This window comes from Rattus norvegicus, chromosome 7 (assembly GCF_021556685.1).
Source record: "Rattus norvegicus strain SHRSP/BbbUtx chromosome 7, alternate assembly SHRSP_T2T, whole genome shotgun sequence".
Lineage (NCBI taxonomy): Eukaryota > Metazoa > Chordata > Mammalia > Rodentia > Muridae > Rattus > Rattus norvegicus.
In genome coordinates this window covers 60,612,435-60,637,870 of record NC_141540.1, presented here as the reverse complement: position 1 = coordinate 60,637,870, position 25,436 = coordinate 60,612,435, and the positions used below count along the sequence as shown (strand labels likewise).

The 25,436-nt window shown below is 42.4% G+C and overlaps 1 protein-coding gene across 3 annotated transcripts; it reads left to right on the top strand.

Moving 5' to 3' along the window:
• Window positions 1-613: 613 nt before the first annotated feature.
• Rab21 (RAB21, member RAS oncogene family) lies at window positions 614-25,436 on the top strand. 3 transcript variants are annotated; one of them, NM_001004238.1, is made up of 7 exons: window positions 651-1,023; window positions 12,756-12,815; window positions 13,745-13,852; window positions 16,526-16,589; window positions 20,315-20,369; window positions 20,840-20,928; window positions 24,696-25,436. In NM_001004238.1, exons 1-7 carry the CDS (start codon window positions 871-873, stop codon window positions 24,836-24,838), a joined length of 672 nt encoding a protein of 223 aa, NP_001004238.1. In that variant the 5' UTR covers window positions 651-870; the 3' UTR covers window positions 24,839-25,436. The 3 variants fall into 3 exon arrangements, with proteins under 3 accessions (XP_087412451.1, XP_087412452.1, NP_001004238.1); XM_087556325.1 differs by lacking the exons at window positions 20,840-20,928; window positions 24,696-25,436 and having other exon boundaries at window positions 614-1,023; window positions 13,745-13,855; window positions 16,528-16,589; window positions 20,315-20,342; XM_087556326.1 differs by lacking the exons at window positions 20,315-20,369; window positions 20,840-20,928; window positions 24,696-25,436 and having other exon boundaries at window positions 614-1,023; window positions 13,745-13,855; window positions 16,528-16,593.

Sequence of the window (25,436 nt, the reverse complement as noted above, 5' to 3'; positions counted from 1 at the left end):
ATAGAAAGACAGAAATCCCAGGGAAGCAGGGCTTAATGACTGATGCAGCAGTATTCATTCTTAGCTTGGCTTTTAGGGCTGGGAACCGAGGGAGGATAAGTCTTCCGCAATCCTTGCCCTTAAACATACAACCGAATCGGAATTCGACCGAGTGTGGTAAGCAGTGATAAAGAAGGCACACCACTGTTAGGAAATATCTTAGTGAGGAAGTGAGTAGGAGGGATGGAAGGATGTGGGAAGGACTGAGTGGTCAGGGAAGCCTTTCCGGTTTCAGACGAGACCTGGACGATGACTAGAAGACCTGGCCGTGTGGACAAACTGGAAAGTTCAAGAGCCCGGATTTGAGAGCCCAGAGAAAAAAGACTCAAGGGCACCTTGGCCGGACTTGGCCTGGGATGACCCCCTGGCGTGATGGCTGTCCTCTTTGGAACCATTCCTCGGGCCAGGCGATCGCGTCCTGTATTCTATCCCATCAGAGTGGGGTCTGGCCGCAAAGATCAACCCCTTCCCAACGCGGGATTCCCGGAGCGCTGAGCTGGTCGGTGCGGACACCGGAACAGGCCCAGGCTCGCCCGCCGCAGGCTCCGCCCGCCGCGGTCACGTGACGCGGAGTGTGACGTAGGAGGAAGGAGACGCCATTAGAGGGAGGAGAGGTAGCTCTCTCCTAGCCTCGGGTCCCTGACGTGGTAGCCGGGGCCCTTCATTCTGGGACTTTCTCTCGGCCCTCGCAGGCCTCGCCCGCTGGAGGACGCGGCGGGCACCGGGCTCGGCGGGGCGTGAGAGAGCCGGGCCCGGGAGGAGCGGGCGCCGCGGCGGCGGTGGTGCGGGGCTCGGCGCGGCGCTGGGCTCGGGCGGCGGGGCAGCGGCGGGATGGCTGCGGCCGGCGGCGGGGCGGCGGCGGCGGCGGGCCGAGCCTACTCTTTTAAGGTGGTGCTGCTCGGAGAAGGCTGCGTGGGGAAGACGTCGCTGGTGCTGCGCTACTGCGAGAACAAGTTCAACGACAAGCACATCACCACCCTGCAGGTGCAGACCCCGGGGAACCTGGTTAGGGACCCGCGCCCGATCGCTCCTCTGCCTCTGGCCTGTCAACTCCCCCAACCCCCCGCCTACCCATTGCCTTTTGCTATTGCTTTGGGGACACGCGGACCCCGGCAGTCTGTGGATGTCAAGACCCACGGAGGGGAGGGAAAGGACCCGGAAAAGTCCCCAGTTCTGGTGGAGGCTGCGCAGGTTGGGGAGTCCCCAGTCTGCGGGCTGGTTTTCCCCTTTGATGGGCTTCTGCTGGGGCACCAGGTGTTTTCACTCTCTGGTCTCTGGTCAGCCCTTCTTTCCTGGCGAAGTAGGAACTTAGATGCAGATTAGAATTTGCGAACGAGGTGGTTTGTAACTTCAGAGCGTGCTGATGACTAAGTGTTTATGCAAGTTCCATTTTGTCCTGCTTTCAAAGTAAATGGAGTGGTTTAAAACACCCGTCGTTGGAGGTTTTTTGAAACGACCGCTTGCTTGCTGCTTGCAGGTTACGCAGTTTTCATTGCAGCCTTCTTGAGTCGGACGTGGCGGCTCACTTATTCTTTGAGGTTTGGTCTATCCACGTTGAAACATCATATGACACAGTAGACAGCAATTGGTCATCAAACTAAAAATCTGGGCGCTGCTGCTACATATTTTCTTTACTGTCATGTCATGAAACGCGGGGCTTGCTTCTACAGTTACAGCGGAAGAGTCTGGAAGTGTTACAATGTAATTGAAAGTGAAACCAGGCCATTGAAGGCTCTGCGATCTCCCGGTTCTCCTAAAAAAATCAGTTTGCATGTGTTAGAAGAAAATTATCTATTAATGTGTCTTGATCAGACTGTTCAGAGGCTAAAAAGGCTAGTGGACTTGAGTTCGGCCGTCTAGATTCATATCCTACCCCCATTTATTTCTCTAGCCCTGTGATCTTAGGTAAATTGCTTAACCTGTGCATCCCCGGGTGTCTGCTGCCACTGTATCCATAATGATTATATCGAGTACACAGAGTTGTCCAGGTGAATATGGAAACCGCACTTAGCACCGGAAATGGGGTAAACACTATTATTACTGCTCCATCGTGTGCAATTGATCTTAATTAACACAGATGCGACTGGAATGCGTAACCTAATGGGTGTGACATTTGATGTCGGGTGCTATTATTAAACGACCGAGTGTAGAGTTTACCAGGACGCTCGGTTTCTGATTCCATACTTTATTTTTACTCCTCTGTTTTCAATTCCATATAAAGCATGGCACCTAGAGAAGTAAATGTCAGGTGGTAACGCCCAAGTGAATGGTATGGCAGAGCCGGTGCTCAGCCCTCGTTAGATTTTGAGAGGTTATGGTTCACTGCCTCTGGAGATTATAATAAACAACCCATTTTACACTTCCCTCTGTTCTATGCTGGAAGAGACAAGAAAAAGGTATTACAGTAGGAAAGCTTAACTGCAAAGTTAATTTAGCTCTTCAACCTAAGAATCTGCACTATCGAGTCCAGCGATGGTGGCACACATCCTTAATCCCAGGACTCAGGAGACAGAGCAAGCAGATCTCTGAGTTGGAGGCCAACTCGATCTGCACAGCAAGTTCCAGACCAGCTAGTGCTACTCAGTGAGACCCTGTCTCAAAAGAACAAACCAAGAAACTGTGTTTAGGTTATATATTTCTTAAGACCCCCTCAGTGCTAAAAGTGATGAAAGATGTTTAAGTCTGTGGAAAGAAGGCGGTGTGAACCACGCAGGGAGGACGAGCTATGGTGGATCTCAGTACCAATAGCATCACAGCTTAGATTTCTGCGTAAACTGTTTTCATGGTAAACAGTATGTGGGTTACTTGACAGAAGTGAAGGTTTTGTTTACTAACACATGGAAACGACACTCTGATTCCTTCCTTGTGGGTAGCTGTCCACCACCTCGTTCTCAACACTCTTCCCAGAGAAGTTTGATTTGTGTCATCTGTAAGACACAACCTCTTGTTGCTTTAATTTCCAAGAGGAGGAGATTATGCATCAGAGATGGGAGAGGAATCCTTCACAAACTCCATATTCTTTTAAAGGGCTTTGTGTTTAAAGTATTCTTTAGAGTACTCTGTTTTCAAAACATTTTAGACATCTTGGAGGTCACAGACTGGAAATACAGCTGAGTGGTAGAGAGCTTGCTTAACCTGCCAAAGGCGCTGGGTTCATTTGGAGGTGAAATGAACTGCTATCACTGAAAACAGAAGACTTACTATGCCTGGAGGTTTTCCATGTCCTTTTATGTCTAGTGTCAAACAAGTTTTTCTCTTTGTAGAGCCAGAATCTGTTTGAGTCTCAATTCTGCCCTCTGGAACTTTGGTCTCATATGACATTCCTTGAGATGGCTCTAGTGACCTCCCGAGTCTTTGTCTTAGGTAAACAGCTCTGGTTCTTTAATTGGATCTCTAGTGGCATTTAACGTCCTCTGCACTCCTGGTGTCAGGGCACCAGCCCCCATCCTTCCTTCTTTTCCCTTCTTTGTTTCTGTTGTTGCATAAGCTGGCCTGAGACTCATGATCCTCCTGCTTCAGTCTCCAGAGTGACTGGAATTACAGGTACCACCCTCTGCCCGGCTGGCGTCCTCCTTTACTTAAGTGGGGTGCTTTGAGCTGTAGGGATGACTGAGTCCAGGCCTGCTTGGACTGCACAGAGAGGTGCAGGTAGTCACTTCCCCTTCTTCTGACACTGAAGTAGTAAAGTTCCTGTGAGTTTCTGGGGAAGTTGTGGCATTGGTTACTACTGGGTTTGTTGTCAACTAAGTATTAGTCTTAAATGCTTCAAGAAACTCATGTCTCCTTCAGGTTCTCAGTTCTTTGAATTTGTAATAAAGTATTTTTTTTTCTCAATGTGCTTGATCTGTTAAAGTTGACTTGATTTGTACCAGTGTTTAAAGCTTGCCAATTTTATTTTATTTCACTATTTTTTAAGGATGGAAAAAGTTTTAGTTGATATTTTGGTGGTACAGTCATGGCAGGGGACATGGTGACAGGAACCTGGGGAAGCAACTGGTCACATCACATCTGCAGCCAGGAAGCACACACAAATGAATCTTTAATATCCTTTTAAGTCTTGATTTGGCACTCCCCCACCCCAAACATTGGGCCCATTTAGGCCAGTATTCGTCTGTCCCGAGTTCTGCAAAGAAGAAAGATATGGAACCTGTCGTATAGAATGGCTGCACCTTAATTTCCTTACTTGATTTAGTTAGAAGGCCTTCAATGTTCTCTTCAGTTCACAAAGACTTCCAAAGGGATGGGGTTTGGGGGAGCAAATATAGAGCTTAGTAGCAAGCTCCAGTGTACTCCTGTGATGCATGGCCAGAGATTAGGTTTTCTTCAGCTGTTTACTGTTTCAGGATTGGGTTGTTTCAGAACATCCACGATCCCCTCCTCCTCCTGAGTGAAAACAGTTGTTAATGGAGTTGTCCTTTTGGGGCTGCTACATACAGTAAACACAAATCCTTTAGTGAAGCTTGGCCAGTTATTCCAGCCTGATGCTCTCCTATCTCATTAGCCTTGCGCATAAGGACTGTCACGGGATGATTGGTCAGATGCAGATAACAAAATACACCACGTGTGAGCAGCCCCCAGTTCTATCAGGAAGTCTCATGACAGCAGTGGAAAGGAGTAGTGGGACTCTGAAATTAGACTGAGTTATGAACGGTCATGGTGGTAAACTGGCCCACCTATAAAATGGGAATGCTTTCTTCACAGGTCTCTCAATGTGGATTACATGTTTCTTCAGCGACAACTCAGAGAAGTGAGTGGGATTGATCAGACTTGAATCATGTTGAGAAGTCTCTGAGGAGTCAACTATTCATAGGCTCTGGGAAGGGGCTTTAGTGGAGCATGAGATCCTGAGTTTGGATCCTAACACTTTGATGGCACATGCCTATAATCCCAGTGCTAGGGACCCAGACACTAGAGCACCTTTGGGGCTGCCACACAGCTGGTCTATTGAACGAGTACTCTCCAGGCTCAGTGCCTCACAAAGTAAGGAAAGGAGGGCAAAGGAGGTAGCTCTGGTGTTAGGAGCACTTTCTGCCTTTTTGAGAGATGGAAGTTCAGTCCTCAGCACCCACGTCAGGTGTCTCACAAGTCCCTGTAGCCCAGCTCCCAGGCATCCACACCCTTCACACCCTTTTCTGGCCTCCGTGGGCACCTTCTCCATCATAACTGATTATGGTGGCACACATCTGGATCTCAGCTTCTAGAGACTGAGGCAGGAAGATTATGAGTTCAAAGCCAGCCTGGCATAAAATGAGAATCAGTCAACATCTGTCTCTGTTTCTCTCTCTGCCCCACCCCCGTCTGTCTCTGTGTCTGTCTGTCTGTCTGTCTCTCTCTCTCCCTCTCTCCCTCACACACACACACAGAGGTTAGGAATAGAGCTCAGTTTGTGTAAACTACTTGCTTTTTACATCACGTTCTGGCTTTCATTCCCACATAAACCAGGCATGGTATCACATGCCTGTAATCCCAACACTGGGAAGGTGGAGATCAGAAGTTCAAGGCCATCTTCAACTACACAGGAAGATTGAGGCCAATCCAGACTACAGACTGTTTCTCAACAATAATAGCTGGATTCAAAAGTAATATATGTTTTAAATTTTAATATTATTTTCATTCTAAATATTGACTGGGATTGGCATATCTAGAATTCCGGGATTTTGTTCTGTTTTAGTCACAGTATGAGCCATGCTTTTGTGTCTTAGTGTTGCTGTTTCCAGAGCTGCTCCTTGCTTGCTTAAAATTGTAGAGTAATTGTATAGGTAAGTTCTGTGGAACACTTGAATTTATGGAGTCGCCAAGCTTTGTGTGTGTGTGTGTGTGTGTGTGTGTGTGTGTGTGTGTGTGTGTGTAAATGATTTAAGTCTTCAGTAAAGTTGACATAGACATTGGGTGAGAGAGAAAATTATTCCCTATGGACTATGTTAAGATAATGTGTTGATGCTAAGGAATTAAATTCTCGGATTTAAAAAGTCTGTGTGTGTTCGAGCACATGTGTGTGTACATGCATGTGCCCTTCTGGAGAGTACAACTTTTCCACAGTGTGGATTCTGGGAGTCAAACTCAGGTTGTCAGACTTGGTAGCCTTCACATCCTGAGCCGTCTTATCAGCTCAGGAAATGTTCTTATTTTGTACCTACTGTGTGTTAGCTGGGGAAGTAAAGATGAGAAGGCGCTGTACTAGCAGCCAGCTTTCTCTTCTTTTAAAGGACTGTGTCATTTCCACGTACTCGCCTGTTCCAATGGTGATTACTTCTGCCTTGTGTGTGGTCCTTGCAGCTGCACTCTCGGGTGACCATTCTCCTTTTTAGTTGTGCCCTGTGTGTGCATACTGAGGGTACTTATGGAAGATTATGCACCTTAAGTGATGTCTCTCACTTTTTTTTTTAAAGATGTATTTATTTATTATATATAAGTACACTGTAGCTATCTTCAGACACACCAGAAGAGGACATCGGATCTCATTACAGATGGTTGTGAGCCACCATGTTGTTGCTGGGAATTGAACTCAGGACCTCTGGAAGAGCAGTCGGTGCTCTTAACCACTGAGCCATCTCTCCAGCCCGATGTCTCTCACTTTTAACTAATCTCCCTAAAAAGGAGCAATGTTTCTGTTTTATAACCCGAACCATCATCTTCCCTTTTGGGTTGTAACTGAAATGCCGCCATCTACCTTCCAAAGTCTAGAGTAGGTTCCTGGCTTTTGACAAGCAGAGCAATGCTCTTAGACTGAGATACTGATTGTGACAGTTTAGCAAGTGAGACAACCAAGACTTAACATCCCACAAACACAAGGTGTGCCACTTTCGTTATGTCAATGTTTATGTCTTAGTGGTCCCTTCCCCTCCAGGACTCTGCAGCTTTATGCTTGTATCACAGCTGCTTGTCTAGGAATCTTGTTTTTCTTGTTTCTTAGATTGTTTACAATGTGTGAATTTTTTTTAGATAGCTCTGAATATCATGTGGCTTTTTTTTTTTAGCTAATCCATTATAGCATCTACACAATAGTTACAATATTTAAAGTTACTACCTCTTTACTATTTTACTAGCTGTCTGAAGGCGATAGAAAATGGGGAATTAACTTACTTATTTATTATTAGTGAGATGGTATTTTACCTAGTAGCCCATACAGGCCTGTGACTCATGGTTGTCCTGATTCTGCCTCCTGAATGCTGGGGTGATTAAAGGTGTGCCACCAAGTCCGGTTGGTGTTTGTTTGTGTTGTTTTTAATAAAAAAGTTGGAGGCTACAGAGAAGGCTAGCCTTCTGTGAAACTCCACTCAGTACTCTTCATTTGCTGTATGTGATTTGTCCTGGGTGTCTGATACCTAATAGGTACCAATATCTATTACCTATCTATCCTATCTAGCTACCTTCCTGTCCTTCCTTTTTAAGAAAGAAAATAAAGAATGTACAAATATTGAAGAACCCAGGTCTCTTTTCTGGTCATTTTTATTCTCTTGCTACAGAAAGGTAATTATATAATTTACTTGTTTGAGTTCTATCTTAAGATTGGGAGTGATCACACTGAGGTCTACAACAATATTAGGGATAGCAAAATAATGTGATTAGTTCTGTGTATAGCATAGTCAGCAAATAGAAACAGAATCATATTTGTTCTTAATTCAGTACCATGCTTTCAGAAACCTGTTCATGCTTATTGGAAAGACCTCCAGAAGTTAGCAGACAATAAAGAACTGACCAGTGATTGATAAGATATGGAAAGATCCTGTGTCTTCCCGCCCACAGTTCATGTTTTTACCCTTCATCCACTAGGTTTCGGGTAAGATGTGGGGTAATAGGCACCAGGAAAAAGTAACAACCTGAACTAAGAATGAGATCACTTGTTTTTGTTTTTTATTTGTTTGTTTGTTGAGACAGGCTTCCTCTGTGTAGCCCAGGCTCTCCTGAAACTCCCTCTGTACACCAAGCTGGCCTTAAATTCAGATCCGCCTGCCTCTGCCTCCCAAGTGCTGGGATTAAAGTTGTATGTATGTCACCACCACCCAGCTAGAGATCTCTAGTTTTTAATATATCTGAAGTTTGGAAGATGAAATACTTGGGATTTCATGGCGTGTGGAGGAAGAGGGTAGAAAAAACGCCATTACTTTGATCTTTGCTCTGTTCTTCCTACCGTGAGAAGATTTAGGGAGGTGACTTGGTATCAAGGAACACTTACTGTCTAAATGGAGAATTGCCAAGTTAAGAAACGTGTGCTTTCTTGGCTAGACAACTCTGTGCAATGGGAAAGGTGTTATGGAGTCAGACAGGATTCTGCCCACCACACCCACCCTAATTATCTGACCTTGGTTGAGTCACTGTATTTCTGTAAATCTCAAATTTATAGTTGTAAAATAGGGTTCATTATCTACCTCACCAGGTTGATACAAGCATTAAGTGAGAACTGGAGAGCACAGAGCTTGACAGAGTCTATAAGCCCCACTCCCAGGCCTAGAACCTTCCAGATTACTACTGTTGAATACATCACTTCTCCTCCTTCTGACAGATGGTACTGGTGGTTTATTTAGGAGTTACCAGCAGTGTATAATTCCCTGCAAATGCTGAAATTGTGGTTCTTAAATCTGTGATTATTTCCTCTTACCTTTGCTACCATATAACAGAATTAAGAAATACACTCGCCTGGTATTTTACAATCACAAAGGGTAATTTAATCTGGCCAATTTAGGGGCATAGTTTTATAGAGCTGATTTAAGCAGAAAAATATCAGGATTATGATTATTGCTACTATTCTGATGTATATTAAACCAAAATTATATTTTAAAAGCAGTGTTTGCTCATAAAAATATTTATAACAGGGCTGGAGAAATGGCTCAGTGGTTAAGAGCACTAACTGCTCTTCCAGAGGTCCTGAGTTCAAATCCCAGCAACCACATGGTAGCTCACAACCATCTGTAATGAGATCTGATGTCCTCTTCTGGTATGTCTGAAGAGAGCGACAGGGTACTCATATATAATAAATAAATCTTTAAAAAAAAAACCCACTGTTATTGAAAACAGAGTGTGGTGAAGTGAAATGACTTACATTACAGAGAGGATCTTTCCACTCATGAGGGCTGACTGAAAGGAAAACAGGTCTCTTTTGGTACATGCTTTAGAAGTGCGTCTCTTATTTGAATTCAGATAATTTAGTCCATGGGTCAGTGAGTAACCCAGCAGCTAAAAGCTCTTATTACACAAGCCCTCCACCCTGAATTTGGTCTCAAGAACCCAAGTAAAGGTAGGAAGCTTTGAATGAGGACCATATAAAGGTACTCAAGCCATAGCATGTGTGCCTACACACACATGGATATACAAGTAAAGATTAATTTAAAAACCCTTGTTTTATTTCTTTGGAACTTGTTGTGTGGTCAAGACACTTTCCTTGAGTCTCAATTTCCATGCCTATGTTATTTGGGTGATGATTATCTCCGACTCACAGAGTGTTCTGAGAATTTATTTGGAATAATAATATTTGGAAAGCTATTAAATATTGCCTATTTTATGTTAGTCTAAAAAGATTGAATAATGAAAAATGTAATCTAGCTTGTAGAATTCTTATATCCGGAAAAGATATGTTATAGTGGAAGACAGTATATTTCATATGTTGCAAGTGAGGTTTTCAGAAAGTATAGAACAGAGAAATTCAATATAGAATGTGTGCATCATACAGGGAGACATGAGGAAGATACACAGTACATTCAGGGCAATGTCAGGTTGTAAAGGGAGACCAAGGGCTGACTCTGAGGCAAGGCTATCATAGAATCCTATAGAAAATATGAAGACTTAGGGAGTTTTTTGGGGATGAATATTGGCTGGCAGGGAGATAATTCGAAGACTCTAAACCTTCGAGAAAGCTGGACATAGTGGTGTCTTAGCCTCTGAGGAGACTAAGGTAAGGCCTTATCCTTAAACATGAGCACACGACCGCACACACCAGGTTGCGGGGATTAAACCTTAGTGACTTGGAGAATGTGATCAAAATACTAAAGTTGGAAAACAAGGTTTTCAGGGAAGAGCAATTAATTTAGTTTTATATATATTTGAAAAAGAATCACAGAATTTGCATTTCTTCTACAAGACGTTGATATTTAAACCATATCGGGAAGGATTGAATTCAAGTAAATTGTATAGGTAGTAAGGAGCAAAGCTGACATTCAGATTGAAACATTTTTGGCTTCTGTGCTGCAAAGTAGGAGAAATCCTTTATTAAGTTGTTTTGTTTTAACTTACAGCCGTCTCATTGTCCAAGTTTTGCTTTTTGCCATTTAAGATTTTGTTTTTGTCGTTTTTCAAGACAATCTATGTTTCCCTTAGCCATCTGCATTAGTTTTAGTGTCCCTTGGAGGTAGCTATCCCTGCTTGTCTCAGCACTGCCATTTATCCCATCTGTGGACACCGCAGACAAAGGCTGTTCTCGACTCCATTTCCCTCAGTGTGCCACGGCTCTTGGGATCCATGATTCTTATCCTCACCAGAAGTTAGCTGTGCTCTCCTTTTTTGCCTCCTCTGTGTTTCCTCTCCCGTGACTCCTTTGACACAGCTCTGAACTCTGGTCTTCTCTTTTAGAAACATACCAACTGATTCTGGACCCTGGGTGTCTTTTCTGTTTGATAAGTTGTCTTGACGGGTGCTTCTTAGGATGTAGACATTCCCCAGGGGAGAAGTTGCTTAGTTCTGTAGAGAAGGAACCCCAGAGTGAGAGAAGGGAAATGAGTTAGGGGAGCACTCGTGTAGACGCATCTAGCCAGCTCCCCTTGACAGACTGTAGTATGTTCATGGGTATTATGGAAATGTAGGAAGCAGTATGTACAGTTTTCCAAATGTACCTTCCGTGTGTGTGTGTGTGTGTGTGTGTGTGTGTGTGTGTGTGTGTGTGTGTGTGTGTGTATGTGTATATGGGGGCTGGTCTGCTGGTCTGGCATTTTTGGAACAGGTTTCATTAAGACCTACGAGGCGGGCGGGGCTAGGATGTGGTTCATTTGTTAGAGTGCCCGCCTGGTGTGCTTGAAGCCAGAGGTTAATCATCAGCACTAAGCCAGGCTGATTGTTGCACATGTGTAATCTCAGCACGTGGGAGGTAGAGGCAGGATGACCAGGGGTCAAGGTCATCCGTGTCTACATGGTGAACTTGAGGCCTGGAATACTGTGCCATGTAGGTGCTGGGAATAGGACCCAGGTCCTCTGTCAGAACAAACTGCTCTTTTTCCTTTTCTTTTTTTTTCTTTTTTTTTTTTTTTTCTCGGAGCTGGGGACCGAACCCAGGACCTTGCGCTTGCTAGGCAAGCGCTCTACCACTGAGCTAAATCCCCAACCCCAGAACAAACTGCTCTTAACCACTAAGCCATCTTTCCAGTCCCTTCATAGGATCTTAAAAAAGAATGACTTGTGGGTCTTGGGGACTGACATCAGGCTGGCAGACTCAATGGTGAGCACTGTTATTTGCTGAGCTGTCTTTCTGAGTCACAATCCTAGGACCTTCTGATTTCGCCTTAGCTTCTTTATGTGGTCTCACTTTGGCACTGACCGTGCCGACTGGAGTTCCCGGGGGGGTGGGGGTGGGGGTGGCTTCATGAGTTGTAGGCTTCAGTGACTTTGTTGAGTGGGTAGGAGAAACTCAACCTACTCCTAACAGAGGGATCATTTATCACCTTCCTTCCAATGCCACAAGCGTTGAACTTCCTTTCTCAAGTCCCCTTATAGTGACTCTCTTGACAAGATCCTCTGTTTTAGTCTGTGTCACAGAACATTCTTCTCTGTTCCTCAGTCTCTAGTATCCTGTAAGCTCCCCTTGAAAGATTGGCGCATGGCCTTTCATTTCTGTGACAGAGTTACATGTTAAACATCTGAATTGTAGGCACAGAACCATTTTGAGCAATGCTGGGTATCTTAGGGATCTTCTAGACATTCGTTTTAATAAGAAGTAAGGAAGATTTCACTAGATTAAATGCTCTAGGAAAAAATGCTTCATATATGCAAAGGGAGAGGAACCATCTTCTTAATGTGTTTTTATGGGTATTTTATTAATTTTTAAGTGTGTGCATGCACACACATGTCTAGGCATGGTGGCACATGCTTTAAATTTCAGCATTTGGAAGGCAGAGAGAGGCAGGAGGATCTCCATGAGTTAAATGCTAGCCTGGTCCACATGGTGAGTTCTAGGTGAACCAGGCTGCACAGTGAGATTCTGTCTCAAATTCTTTCTTCTTTAGAATGCATGTCGTGTGTGTGTGTGTGTGTGTGTGTGTGTGTGTGTGTGTGTGTGTGTGTTTGTGTGTGTTGCACGAGGTCTGTGTGGGATTCAGAGGACAACTTGGGATGTCATCCTTGACTTGGGTTGTTCTAGGTCAAGCATTCGGGTCATCATGCCATGTCCTCACACCACATGAGAAGCGCTTCACCCACTGAGCCATCTCCAGTGTTTTTACTGTTCCTCCATTAACCGCCAAACTAAACCCTGAGCACTTCTCACATTCTCTTAGAGTCTTGATAACTTGTGTTCATAGAACAAGATAGTTTTTCTTAGATTATGAATAATATTTTGTCTTTAGTGAATAGTTGGCAATAAATTAAAAACTCAGTGATTGCCTTTTCTCTTTCAGACAATCTAAATTTGATATGGAGTTGATTCATTCATTCATGTATGGTCAGAGGAAAGGACATTTCATTATTTTATAGGAAACATTGCTTAACAAGTATTTCTTTCCTTTTTATTTTTTTAGGCTTCTTTCTTAACAAAGAAGTTAAATATTGGTGGGAAGAGAGTAAACCTTGCTATATGGGTAAGTATTCAGAAATCTTTTTTCTGCTTGTTTATTTGAGACAGGGTCTCACTCACTGTGTGGCTCTGGTGTCCTGAACTCACTCTGTAAAACAGGCTGATCTTGAACTCAGAGATCCAATCTGCCTCTGCCCCACTAGTGCTGGGCTTAAAGGTATATGGCCACAATGGCTGGCTTCAGAAATATTCTAATAACTAACTCATTTGAGGAATAGGAATTTGGATTTCATACTTATTTTTTTTAAAGTATATAAATTAAGTACCCCAAACCATTCCTTAATTAAAATCTAATTAAGAAATCTATTGGGGGGGCATGGAGAGATGGCTCAGTGGTTAAGAGCACTGACTGCTCTTTCAGAGGTCCTAAGTTCAATTCCCAGCAACCACATGGTGGCTCACAACCATCTGTAATGGGATCTGATGCCCTCTTCTGGTGTATCTGAAGACAGCTACAATATATTCATATACATAAAATAGTAAACCTTAAAAAAAAAAAAAGAAAGAGATCTATTTGGAGTACCACTTTAATATTGCCGTTATAATTTCTCAGTGGCAGAAGGGCCAGGGTTGATGGCACTGCCTTGCTTGCACTCACTTTCCTCCTTGCACCTGCAGCAGCTAGCGGAGATCACGAAGTGTTAGCACGTGGTCCTGATGCACCCTCTTCTGCATTCTGAAGATCCTCAGTTTAGGGCAGAGAGTGTTCTAACCATGACCATGTAACTCCTGGTCTGGTCTGTTAGTGTGGGTAGGAGGTTGCCAAGGAGCATAGCTGGGAGGAAGGATAATCCTATGTAACAGTAAAGCGTCACCTGACACTTGCACACTGGCTCTTTGTGCCTTGTGTTTCTTTTCACTGTCTTTTGGGTTCTCGGTTTCGTAGCCATATGCTTTTTCCTTTTGATCTGCTAAGCATTTTTTCTTCCTTAGGATACAGCCGGTCAAGAGAGATTCCATGCATTGGGTCCAATTTACTACCGAGATTCGAATGGAGCTATTTTAGTTTATGATGTAACAGATGAAGATTCTTTTCAGAAGGTATTCTGTTTATTTCCGTAGATGACTTAATTGGAAGGACCATGCTGATTGGTTGGTTGGTTGGTTGATTGGTCTCTCGTTTTCGTGTCTGCATTTGCCAATGACTAGTTTCTAAACAGTAAAGCACACAGTTTGAGCATACATGGTGACCATTATTTATCAAAACAATTAGTTCATATTGGAGTATTAATGATTTATTATGGTTTTCTCAAATATTAGAGAAAGGGAAATCATTGAAGTTAAGCTTAGGAAAAATGTAGAGACTTTATATTTACCTTTAAATAAAAACTACTTGCATTTGATTCCATACATAGTGGGCACCTAAAGCTTGGAGTGCCTGCACGGACCGCCTCCTCTTAAAGGGGAGAGGAAGAGCAGACTGAAGTCGGTGCCCCTCCCCCAGCCCCCAAGTAAACACCCTGGAGGAATGAACTTTAGAAAGATAGTGTTGATTTTTAAAATTCTTTAATAATTTGTTTAACCCCTTTCAGATTTATACTGTAAATGTAGAATATTTCTCCTCAAGACAGGATCTCACTATCTAGGCCTGGCTGACCTGGAACTTACTATGTAGACCAGGCTAGGCTCTCACAGAGAACCCCTGCCTCTGCCTCCCAAGAACTGGGATTAAAGGAGCAAGCCCTTTGCCAAATGTAGAATTTTTAAGCTGATTTGGGACCAAAAATAAGTCACCTGTGAACTTTCCCCACAGTCATGATAGTTCTCATATGACCTTCCTCTGGTCAGTAGTGTGTGGGCTTGTGCGAGGAAAGGGGTAATTTGCAAGTCAGAAGCTTTTCTTTTTTTTTTTTTTTGGTTCTTTTTTTCGGAGCTGGGGACCGAACCCAGGGCCTTGCGCTTCCTAGGTAAGCGCTCTACCACTGAGCTAAATCCCCAGAAGCTTTTCTTGTGCTAAGTTACAAGCTAATGCTTGGTGAAATGGCTTCTAATTTAGTTTTGTTTTCTTTTTTTTCTATTTACCTCTTCATCCCCCACACCTGTCGATTTTAATGAGGCAAATACAAATATACAGTTTCTCTGTTAGATTATTAATGGTGCAGGAAAACAGCCTGGGGAATAAACATGAAACAAATGCTGATCTAAGGTTTGTTTGCTTTTTAGTTATTTTGAGGCTGCTGCTCCATGTTGCCTGCTACCGTTCCTTGGCTTTTTGCATAAAGAGCAGAGGCTTACACATCTCATTGATTAAGAGCCAGTTACTGATACTGAGCAGAACCCCTAAAGCAAGCTGGCTAAGCACAGGAGCACTACTTCTCATGGTCCTGTGGGTTGGCCAACGGGTCCTCTGCTCCTGTCATGCATTAGAGTCCCCAGAGCTGTACTGAGGTGGGAATTTGATGGAGGCTGAAATACCCAACAGGCCTGGTTCTTCTTCATATGGCCCACTGTCCGTATGTTTCTGCTTCGTTTTGCACTGTAGTCTAAGCTTTTGTAGGATCGTTAGATTCCTATGAAAGTAGAACCCACCAGGCCTGGCTTAACCTTGGGTCTGGAGCGGGCATAGTGTTCCCTCTGTCACATACGCTCGATCAAATGAGTTAGAGGGCCAGCCAAAACTTCACCTGGTAAAGGAAGAGTACAGGCCCAGCTTTACCTCATCACAAATGCATGAGTGCACAGATTAGGATATCCACCGAGAGATCTGATTCGTGATGGTGAATTCTTTAAGATGTGGATTGGTGGACGGTTACATTCTCTCTGAGGGAGAAATGGAGTTGTGAAGATGTACACTTACCATTCTCAGATATTTCTCATGTGGAATCAACTGTGTGTTGTTATAGGATGGTAGCTAATGATCTCTGCTTTTATAAGGATTTATAACGACGCTTCCTCTGCATTTTTGTAGAAAGTAGCTTCGTAGAACATCCATGTCATAGGTATAGACGCACAGTGAATGTTTACCACATAGTACTGGAATTTTCCAACTCACAGATGTGTATTTTTTATGTTTTTTGAGACTTGATTTCATATAGATTAAATTTTACTGTAAGAACTGAGAGCAGATGTCCTGGTTTGTTCTTTATCATGCTGTTTGATTATGATTTCATTATTGTAATATTTAAGATTAATATTGTTAATTCCAGTTTATGTCCAACTGGTCCATAGCTGGGCTGCTTCCTTAGTGGACAGTCATTGTTACTGTAATTGTCCTCTACCAGAGGTTCCCACCAGAGGATGACAAAAACCTGGAGACATCTTTAGCTGACAGCATGGGAGAGTGATGCTGGCTTCAGTTGGTAGAGGGATTCTGCTAACCCTCGCCCTCACCACAGAGGGTTGTATAAGCCCCAGTATCAGTAGTGCCAATGGAAAACTCTTGTCAGATACTAAGTAATGAAATCTTATTTTGCCATGCACACTTTTTTCCTTCTAAAGGCTATAAAACAATAGTCTCTATTAAGAATCAATTAAGGCTTGATCAAAAAGACGTTGGTCAGACCCTCCTGAGTCCAAAGTGACTGCTATAAATGTCTTAATACCAGATACTGGGCTTCACAATGTTTTGTTCTGGCAAATAGCTTTGCTTGAATGTATGAAAAATGTATAAAAATTTGTAATTAGAGGCGTGTTTTTACACACTCATGGGGTTTAGGTGTTCTGGAACTAATTCCAGTAAGATCTGTTGTCATGTTTGCTCTGTTTTGTACACAGGTAAAAAACTGGGTCAAAGAATTACGGAAAATGTTGGGAAATGAAATCTGTTTGTGTATAGTTGGTAAGTATTAGTACTGGTTTATTTTTAAAGTCCTTTGTTTCTTGTGGTTATATTTTGAGATCTTTCTGGGTAGCTTATATGAAAGGGTTCAGTCCCCAAAATGACTGTTTGACAAAACAGACAGTTATAACTGCAGCATCATACTGTGTAAGATATAAAAATATATATAAAATTCCACTATTATTTCAGCAGTGACCATAGACCAGAAAATAAGAAAATTAATATAAGAGCATGCTAGTGTAAACAAAAGGAAAGGAGAAAAAATGTAATGGCAGGGAAGAGAAAAGAGCAAAAGATGAGGGAAAGTTGAAACCATGAAAAAGTTCCCTTTTCATGGTTTCATAGTGAAAAGTGTGAAAACAAATGTAAGTAACCATAAGAAGGGAATCCAAAGTGAACCCATCAGTGGGCACAAGTCCTCATAACCGAAGTGCAGTTCCTGGGATCCGTGTAAGTGTCGAGAGACCCAACTCTGTTCTGTGGCCTCCACATGTCTGCTAGAGCATGTTCTCCTTACACACATGCATCATGCATATAAGATAGTAATTTTTTATTTAGGTAAAAGCATTAGTTTTTCTATAATGCAAAACCCAACACCAAAATAAAAGCTCCAGTCAGATGAAGCTAGAAATGTAATAGTCCCTGTGTGTGTTGGAGCAGAAAGGGGTAGGAAATAATGATAAATGTGTGAACCAAAATAGGTAACACATATACAAGGAAGTAAACAGGAAAAGCTTTTAGAAATATGACAGAAGAAAGTAGTGCTTATGGTGTAATAAAAGAGGAACTGGAGAGATGGCTCAGTTAAGAGCACTTGACTGCTTTTGCAGATGTTACAGGCTTGGTTCCCAGAACCCATGTCAGGAGGCTCAAAGTCACTGGTAACTCCAGTTCCAGAGGATCCAGTGGCCTCTGCCCTGCCAGCTCCATACATGGTGCACATAAATAACAGGCATACATATATATACATAATAAATAATTAAATCCTCCCCCCAAAGATGTAATGAAAAGGAAAAAAAGATATGAAAGGCCAAAAAAAATTGTTGGCACAGCTTCTTTCTTGGTTCTCAATAATTATAGACTCCTACTTATATCGGGGAGAGACTTCAGTTGAACATGCAGGCTCTCTCCTCGTTCTACTGTTTATGCTCGCATCGAGCCTGCAGGGGACAAATGTCTGATGCTCACGGGAGCTAACAACACTTAGCTTTGCATTCTACAGTTCGGTCAAGGTCTCTTGGCTCTCCAGCATGGAGTTTCCAGCATGGCTGTCTTAGCTGAAGGGGTTGTCCCCTAAGTGCATAGAGATCATAGAAAGCAGCTACAACACTGAGATCTGCCAAGTCTGAGGACCGTCATCTGTTCAGTATGACTTAAGTGCCACTGCTCTGCCGGAAGGGTGCAGCTGTGGGGGTCGGGTACCCAGCGGAGCTCCAGTTTTCAGACTCTGCAGCCATTGTGAACAGATAGATGACTGGAGAGGTTGGTTTCCGCACCAGCCTCAGGCTGGGGTCTGCGGGTCTGCCAGCTTAGTCTCAGAACGTGAGCTCTGTCTGTCTGACAGCTGACGGTGGGGTCGCTCTTTCCTGTAAACGGCTCCTCCTGCACTGAGCACTCGTCAGCATCTGGTCCTTCTGCACTGCCTTCAGCGCTCCCTGGCCACTGGGCTACTGCAGATTAAACTGAGTTTCCCTCTTCTGGGGTTGTTCCCCATTATTAAGTTCTCTGGGTAGCTCATTTCCAGATAGTTTCTCTCAAAATGGTGCCTAGCTCTTGCCCTCTGAGTAATGCACCGTGATAAACGGGATACTTCTCCATGCTGTCCACCTTCTCAGAGGAGTCACTGACTCACCAGAATCTACAGCTGTGGGAGGTGTCATCATGAGGAGCAATGCTGGACTTCCAGGAATGCTGGACTCCTAGGGATTATTGTCCTCATGTACCCAGCTCAAGGTTTACATATTTACATAACAGCCGTGTCAGCTCATTGCTTTTATATAGATTATAGTTAACAAAAGCTTATCTCCTTTTGATTGGTCAGTCATGTTGATTGGTCAGAAGTTCTAATATAATCACATCATTTAAATACATATATTATACATATATAATACATAATACATGCACATATATGTATGTGTATATACATACAAGCACATATGTAGAGAGAGAGACAGAGAAGCAAAGATGGTCATTATGAGCTCTGCCTAGCCTGGAACTCCCAGAGATCAGCCTGCCTCTGCCTTCCAAGTTCTGGGATAAAAGGCATGTGCCACCTCATCTGGCTAAATTTATTTTTATTATTTTTAGTTATATGTGTATGGAGGGATATATACATGTGAGTTCAAGTTCCCACAAGAGCCCAAGGCCCTTTCCTCTTGGAGCTGGAGTTACAGTTATTGTGAGCTGACCAGCATGGCTCAAGAACAGCCTTCTCGTCCTCTGGAAGCATAGTAATGCTCTCCTAACCACTGAGCCGTCGCCCCAGCTCTGTACTAAAGTTTTGTAGGAGATCTACACCAGGTGGTACTTCTTATATTTATAGAATTAAACAGCTTGCTCTCTTCCTGATTACTGTCCAGTATACTGGCTATAATATTTATTAGACTGAATTTTTACTGACACACTGTAATGTAGAACATGAAGTTAATGTGGTTCTTGTAGCGTGTGGTTCAGAGAATAGCGTTCTCTGCCGGTGTGATTGGTGCACACGGACTTTAGCATCTCCCACGCACACACTTCATTCTTTCGCCATTTGTGCAGCTCCTGGGAGTTAAGTGCTCAGATTGTCTGAGGTCTTCAGTACAGACCACTGCACTGGGACTTCTCAGTGGTAAACATTTCACTCTCCGTGGGTGCTGCCTTTATTCTGTTTATTCTGTCTGAAAGTTAACGTGGAAGGAAGGAAACTGTTTCAAGTGTGCTTCCTTAGGTTACTTCTCTCCCATTCTTACCTGTCTGTGGTTTCTCTGACCTTTACCTTCTGTTCAGCTTCTGTCCACTGCTCTGTAATAAGACTGTTTTTGGTTTTGTATTTTCTTTTTCAGTATCTTAATTTTGGTTCTACTTGGTTTTTGTGGGTTTTTTGTTTGTTTGGCTTAGATCCATTGTTTCATGAAAACTAAATGTACTCTCAGTAATTTTAAATCTACATGGCATGTATATATTTCCTTGTAAAAGATCACTAAAATTATTTTATAAAATATACTTAAAGCCTTTCCATGGTGGAAGAGTACTTAAAAATTCACACATTAAAATTTTTACTTTAACTAGTTCATATTATCAAATAAAAGAGTTCCAATTTACAGTCCAAGATGCAATCGTGCTGTATTTTAGTAAACCAATAATTATACTTAATTATTGTTAGCTTTAAGTTGATTGGGAAATAAAGAATTTTTTTTTGTTTTTTAAAACCATGTATATATACTTTAATTAAAAGACAAACTATACTTTCTAGTGACTCTAAGCCCCTACTGGGCCGTGTGGTCTCTTTGGAAGAGAGATTGTTTGCCTCTGACAGGCTGAAAGTTGAAGTAGTAGCTACTTGACCGGTGTTCAGGAGGTGAGATTATGAACCGCTCTCACATCTTAGTGATGCGACACTTAGAAGGCTGATGGGGAGTACTGTTATTTTTTAAAAATAATTAGTCACAATATATTTAGGATTGTCTAATTTTATTTAAAATAAATCAATATTAAGGATAGTGTTTCTTCTATTTTCACACTAGGTAATAAAATAGACTTGGAAAAGGAGAGGCACGTCTCCATTCAAGAAGCAGAATCGTAAGTGTCACGCTCCCCAGTGGTAGTGCTCCGCAGTGGGAGTACTTGCTGTGCACTATGATGGTTAGTTTACACAGACCTCAGGGAGGACCGGACACTTGTTCTCAGGAAGCCTGTTTGCACTGCACAGTGGTGGGTAGCTGCAAGAAAGAGTAAGGTATTTCTCTTGCAATTTTTCTTGATTTCTCTAAAAATGAGAGAAGTATGTGGAGGAGAGCTGTCAAGATTAAATACCAGGGACCACAAAGACTTTTAAGGTATTTGCTTTCCAAATTAGTGTATAAAAAGTTCTATGCTGTTATGTTTTTTCCTTTCTAAATTTGATTTATTATAGAGAGTAATTAAAGAGCTAAATAACCTTAGTGTAACTAAAATTGGATAAGTTAGTAAGTCAATAAAGGTAAATTTAGCCATAAGATTGTTATTGTAGAAAGCTTTATGTCAATAACTTTTGTTTTCCCTTTGTTAAGGTATGCAGAGTCTGTGGGAGCAAAGCATTACCATACTTCTGCTAAACAAAACAAAGGCATTGAGGAACTCTTTCTTGACCTTTGTAAAAGTACGTATACTCACATCAGTACATTTAAAAATGGCTTTTAAAAAACTGTTATTAATGTTTCTAGCACATACCTTTATCCCAGCAATCAGAAGGCAGAGGCAGGAGGATCTCAGAGTTTGAGGTTAGCCTGGCCTACATAGTGAGATCCAGACCCTGCCTCAAAAGAAAGTATTGTTTTAATGTCTTGGGACTTTTGCCTTTCATAAGCAATAACTGATGGTTTGGAAGTCACTTGTTTCATGTGTACTGATGTATTTAAAATGTCTCTGCAAGGAGACTGGAGAGATGGCTTAGTGGTTAAGAGCACTGACTGCTCTTTCAGAGGTCCTGAGTTCAATTCCCAGCAACCACATGGTGGCTCACAACTATCTGTAAAAAAAACAAGAAAATTTTGTGAATTAAACTACATGCAAGGGGCTGATGTTGCATTGGTAAAGTGCTATGTATGGACATAAGCCTGACTCCCAAAACCCACTGACATGGTGACGCAAGTTCATATGCCCCTCCCCCACCCCCAAGCTGTGGTGTTGGATCCCTGGGGCTAGCCTAACCTAACTCAATAGGTGAAATCTCAATCCTAGTGAAAAACCCTTTTCAAAGAGTAAGGTGGGTGGCATCCGAGGGTGACCGGGCCCACACATACACTGTTTAAATGAAAGAAGAACACACATTTAACAGCCATAGCAGTGTGTTGCAATGAGTTGATCTAATTTCATCTTGATTGACAGATTAGTGAAGAAGACACTGTGCAAACAATCAGTGCCTGAAAGCACAGAAGGCTTGGTCACTAAGTCTTTCCAGCGTCAGGATGATGTGCTTAAGCTTTAAAAGGCATGGCTTTCACAGATGCACATTAAAGTACTCCATGAATAAAATGTGTCTGGTACTTGATTCCAAATAATTGTAGGACACATGTGGGTAAAATGAGGGGTTGGTTTTATTAGGCTCTTTTTCTCTACAAGTTTGAAGTTTCATGATAAAAGGTTTTCTAGGAGAAAGAAAAGCAAGTTTCTTAATAAGTATGGTCTTACTAAGAAGTGCATTTCTCATGTTGCCAATACAATTTTTATACTTAGGAGAGTGCTAGTCCGTGGAGTAAGAGTGAGTAGTTGTCAAATTGTAGCCTTTAAACTTAAGGACCTCATTCTCTCGGAATTTGATGAAACTGGCTCTGCTTCTAGGAAAAAAATAATGTGTACACTAAATTGAGGTAAATTTTACTTTAAGACTCTAAAGTTATTCATAATTTCTTTAGGAAAACGAGGCCTTCTGCTAGTCAGCATTACCATTACTTGAGGTTATTAGAGATGCAGCTTCTTGGGCCGGTCCCAACCCTATTGAATCAGGAGGTCTGGGGAGGGCAGGTTCTGTGGAACCCATCGAGTGATGTTGATGTGTCGGAGCTGAGAACCAGTGCTGTGTCAACCGCATGAGGATCTAGGTGCACACACTCGGATGTAGGTGTGTTACGTCCTGAAGTTGGAATTTCTCCAAGTACCCAAGTGTCATGTTTCCAGTTCTCAGACATGCTTCAAATCAAAGATGGTAGATCGACTGCTAACCAGTGTGCTAAGTCTCATGCCCTAAGAATATTTACAGTATTCTCCATATATTCATTTAAAGTCCTGTAACATACAAATACTAATATAAATCCATTTCATATATACTAAAACATACCCAGAAATGGAAAACTTGAAAAGGCTTAATAAGTAAGACGAAACAGATTCTGTAATGGTTCCTTATTTCATCTCACTGTGCTGTCTGGCACACCCCAGCTGGAAAACTGATCTCCCTGAGCTACAGACTGCACGCAGACTGTAGAACTCTTACTGATTTAAAGATTCCCTCTCCTTCTTCCTTGGTCTTGTTGATTGACTAGTGTGCAAAAGTTTTCTCCCAGTCTTTCTTGAATTTTCATTGTTGTAAATTGTTTCTCAAAAAAGAGATGATTGGGGGTGTTGTTTTTGTTTAATTGGTTGGTTGGGTTTTTGTTTTGTTTTTTGAGACAGAGTTTCTCTGTATAACAATAGCCTTGGCTATCTTGGAACTCACACTGTAGACCAAGCTGGTCTAGTAGTCTGGAACTCAGAGATCCGCCTGCCTATGCCTCCTGTGTGCTGGGATCAAAGGCCATAGGACTACCTACCTGGCTTTTCTGCTTTTATTTTTTATACATTTATTTATTAATGAATCTGTGCCTTTTATCTTATATAAGAACTCTTGCCTGGTGGTGGTGGCACAAACCTTTAATCCCAGTATTTAGAAGGCAGAGGCCAATGGCTGTGAGTTCCAAGCTAGTCTGGTCTACAGAGTGAAGTCCAGGACAGCTCTATCTGGAAAAACCAAGAGATAGAGACGGAAAAAAAAAAAAAAAAAACTTTAAGCCAAAATTACAAAATTTGCTCCCCATCTTCCTCTGTCCCAGTTATGTGAGATAGAATCTTACTTTAGTCCAGATTAGCCTTGAAGCCTATGTAGCAGAGGCTGTCTTTGAACTCCATCCTACTGCTTCCACCTCCCAAGGTAGTGGGATTACAGGCACCTGCGACCAGCATCCAGCTTCTCACTGTCATGATTCACGTGGGCTTCATGTGTTGTTTCACTTTGTATGGTTTTCTGGCCAGCCCGGGACTCAGAAATCCTCCTGCCTTTGATTCCTGAGTGCTTAGACCACTCTACCCAATTCATTTAATTTGATACTATGTACCACACATCGATAGTTCTCTCCTTTTTTTTTTTTTTTTTTTTTTTTTTTTTTAAGATTTGTGTGTGTGAGCATGTGTGTATACAAGGAAGCCAAAGGAGGCCAACGGTGAACTCTCCTATCATTTTCCACCCTTTCTTCACAGTCTGGAGTCTCTGAGTCTGAAGCTGCATTTTCTTGGTTAGGCTACACACCAGCAAGCCTGAGTCATCCTCCTGCCTCCGTCCTCTTTGAAGCCAGTAGGACCTCTGTTGGGACACTACCTCTTCACACAGGGTCCAAACTCCAGTCCTGCACTGTCACTGCTGAACTGTTTCTCCGCCCCTTAAGTTCTTTTTACTCTTTCAGATACCATTGGCTTTATAAAATAATACACACATTACTTTAATTACACGTTTGTGCGCGTCTGCGTGGGAATGTGCTCATGAGTTACATGTTGACTGTACATGTTGGAGGAAGCCAAGGCAGTTAGCTTTCAGATGTGGGTGCAGCAATATATACTGTGAACCCCGAACCATCTCTCCTGCCCCTCAAATACCATATTTTCCAATTGATTGACTGGTTGATTGTATATGAGTACACTGTAGCCGTCTTCAGACACACCAGAGAGAACATCCGATCCCATTACAGATGGTTGTGAGCCACCGTGTGGTTGAACTCGGGATATCTGAAAGAATAGTCTGTGGTTTTAACCTCTGAGCCATGTCTCTAGTCCCCAAACACCACTTTCTTAAGTATGTCCTGTGCCCTAAATGTAATCTCCTTGCACCAGGAATAAGTTGAACTTTACCTATTTCTGATAGTTTTAGAAAATATCAAGGATTATACTTAGTGTACACAGTGTGTTTATTCAAACAAAAACCGACTCCTGTGTTACTCTCTTTGTGGCTCTTAAACCACTGTGTGTCATGCTTTGTATGTTCTAGTTTTTAAAGCTGCTTTCTTAGTTGTCAGACCATCGAGTGTGTGTCCTTGAAAGACTGTTGATGGGAGGGCGCTGTCCAGGCAAATGTTGTGCAGAGAGACCCTGGGCGGGTCTGCTCACCTTGGCTTTCTGTTTCAGGGATGATAGAAACGGCCCAGGTGGATGAGAGGGCGAAGGGCAATGGCTCGAGTCAAGCAGGGGCTGCGAGGCGCGGCGTGCAGATCATCGACGACGAACCTCAAGCCCAGAGTGGCAGTGGAGGGTGCTGTTCTTCTGGGTAACGGCTCACGCCTGCGAACTAAACAAAATGGAACTGTGGATCATCCCTCAACATGAAGACTGCCATATTCCAAGTCACGTCATTTTACCAATGGAGTTAGAGAATTAACAGTATTTCCAATTACGTTTGTAACACTGCAGAGACCTTAAGTGCTAAACTTAGTGGGGTTTGTGACAGAGGATTGGCATTTTCTACAAATGTTAACAAAGCAATTACCAATGGCCTTTTTACATATTTTTTCTTTAATGAGGAATAATATGCATGTAGAAAAGACCTACTTAAAGGCTTCATTTCTATTCTTTTAAATCAGATCTTTATTTAATAACTTATATATGATGTTGGAATGGTATACATTTTTGCAGTCCTTTGTATTTTGTGGTAGTTTGAATTGTATCACTTCTAAACAGCATACTGTTTTTGTTTTTGTTTTTTGATTAGCAGATACGTGAAGTTCTATTTTTGCAGGGTTTGCACAGGCCCCTAACTGTCTACTACTTTGATATAATCTATAAACATCCTGTATGCTGAGCTGATAAAATACATTGTAAATTACATATTAAATATTTTATCTGCTTTTACAAGCGCAAGGTGCAAAAATA

What these genes read in the sequence shown, in the direction of transcription:
- Rab21 (NM_001004238.1), top strand. Translation starts at nt 871, where the DNA reads ATGGCTGCGGCCGGCGGCGGGGCGGCGGCGGCGGCGGGCCGAGCCTAC. An exon ending in ATGAAGATTCTTTTCAGAAG is followed by an intron (nt 13,853 to 16,525) that starts GTATTCTGTTTA and finishes TTTTGTACACAG; the next exon opens with GTAAAAAACTGGGTCAAAGA. An exon ending in AATCTGTTTGTGTATAGTTG is followed by an intron (nt 16,590 to 20,314) that starts GTAAGTATTAGT and finishes TTTTCACACTAG; the next exon opens with GTAATAAAATAGACTTGGAA.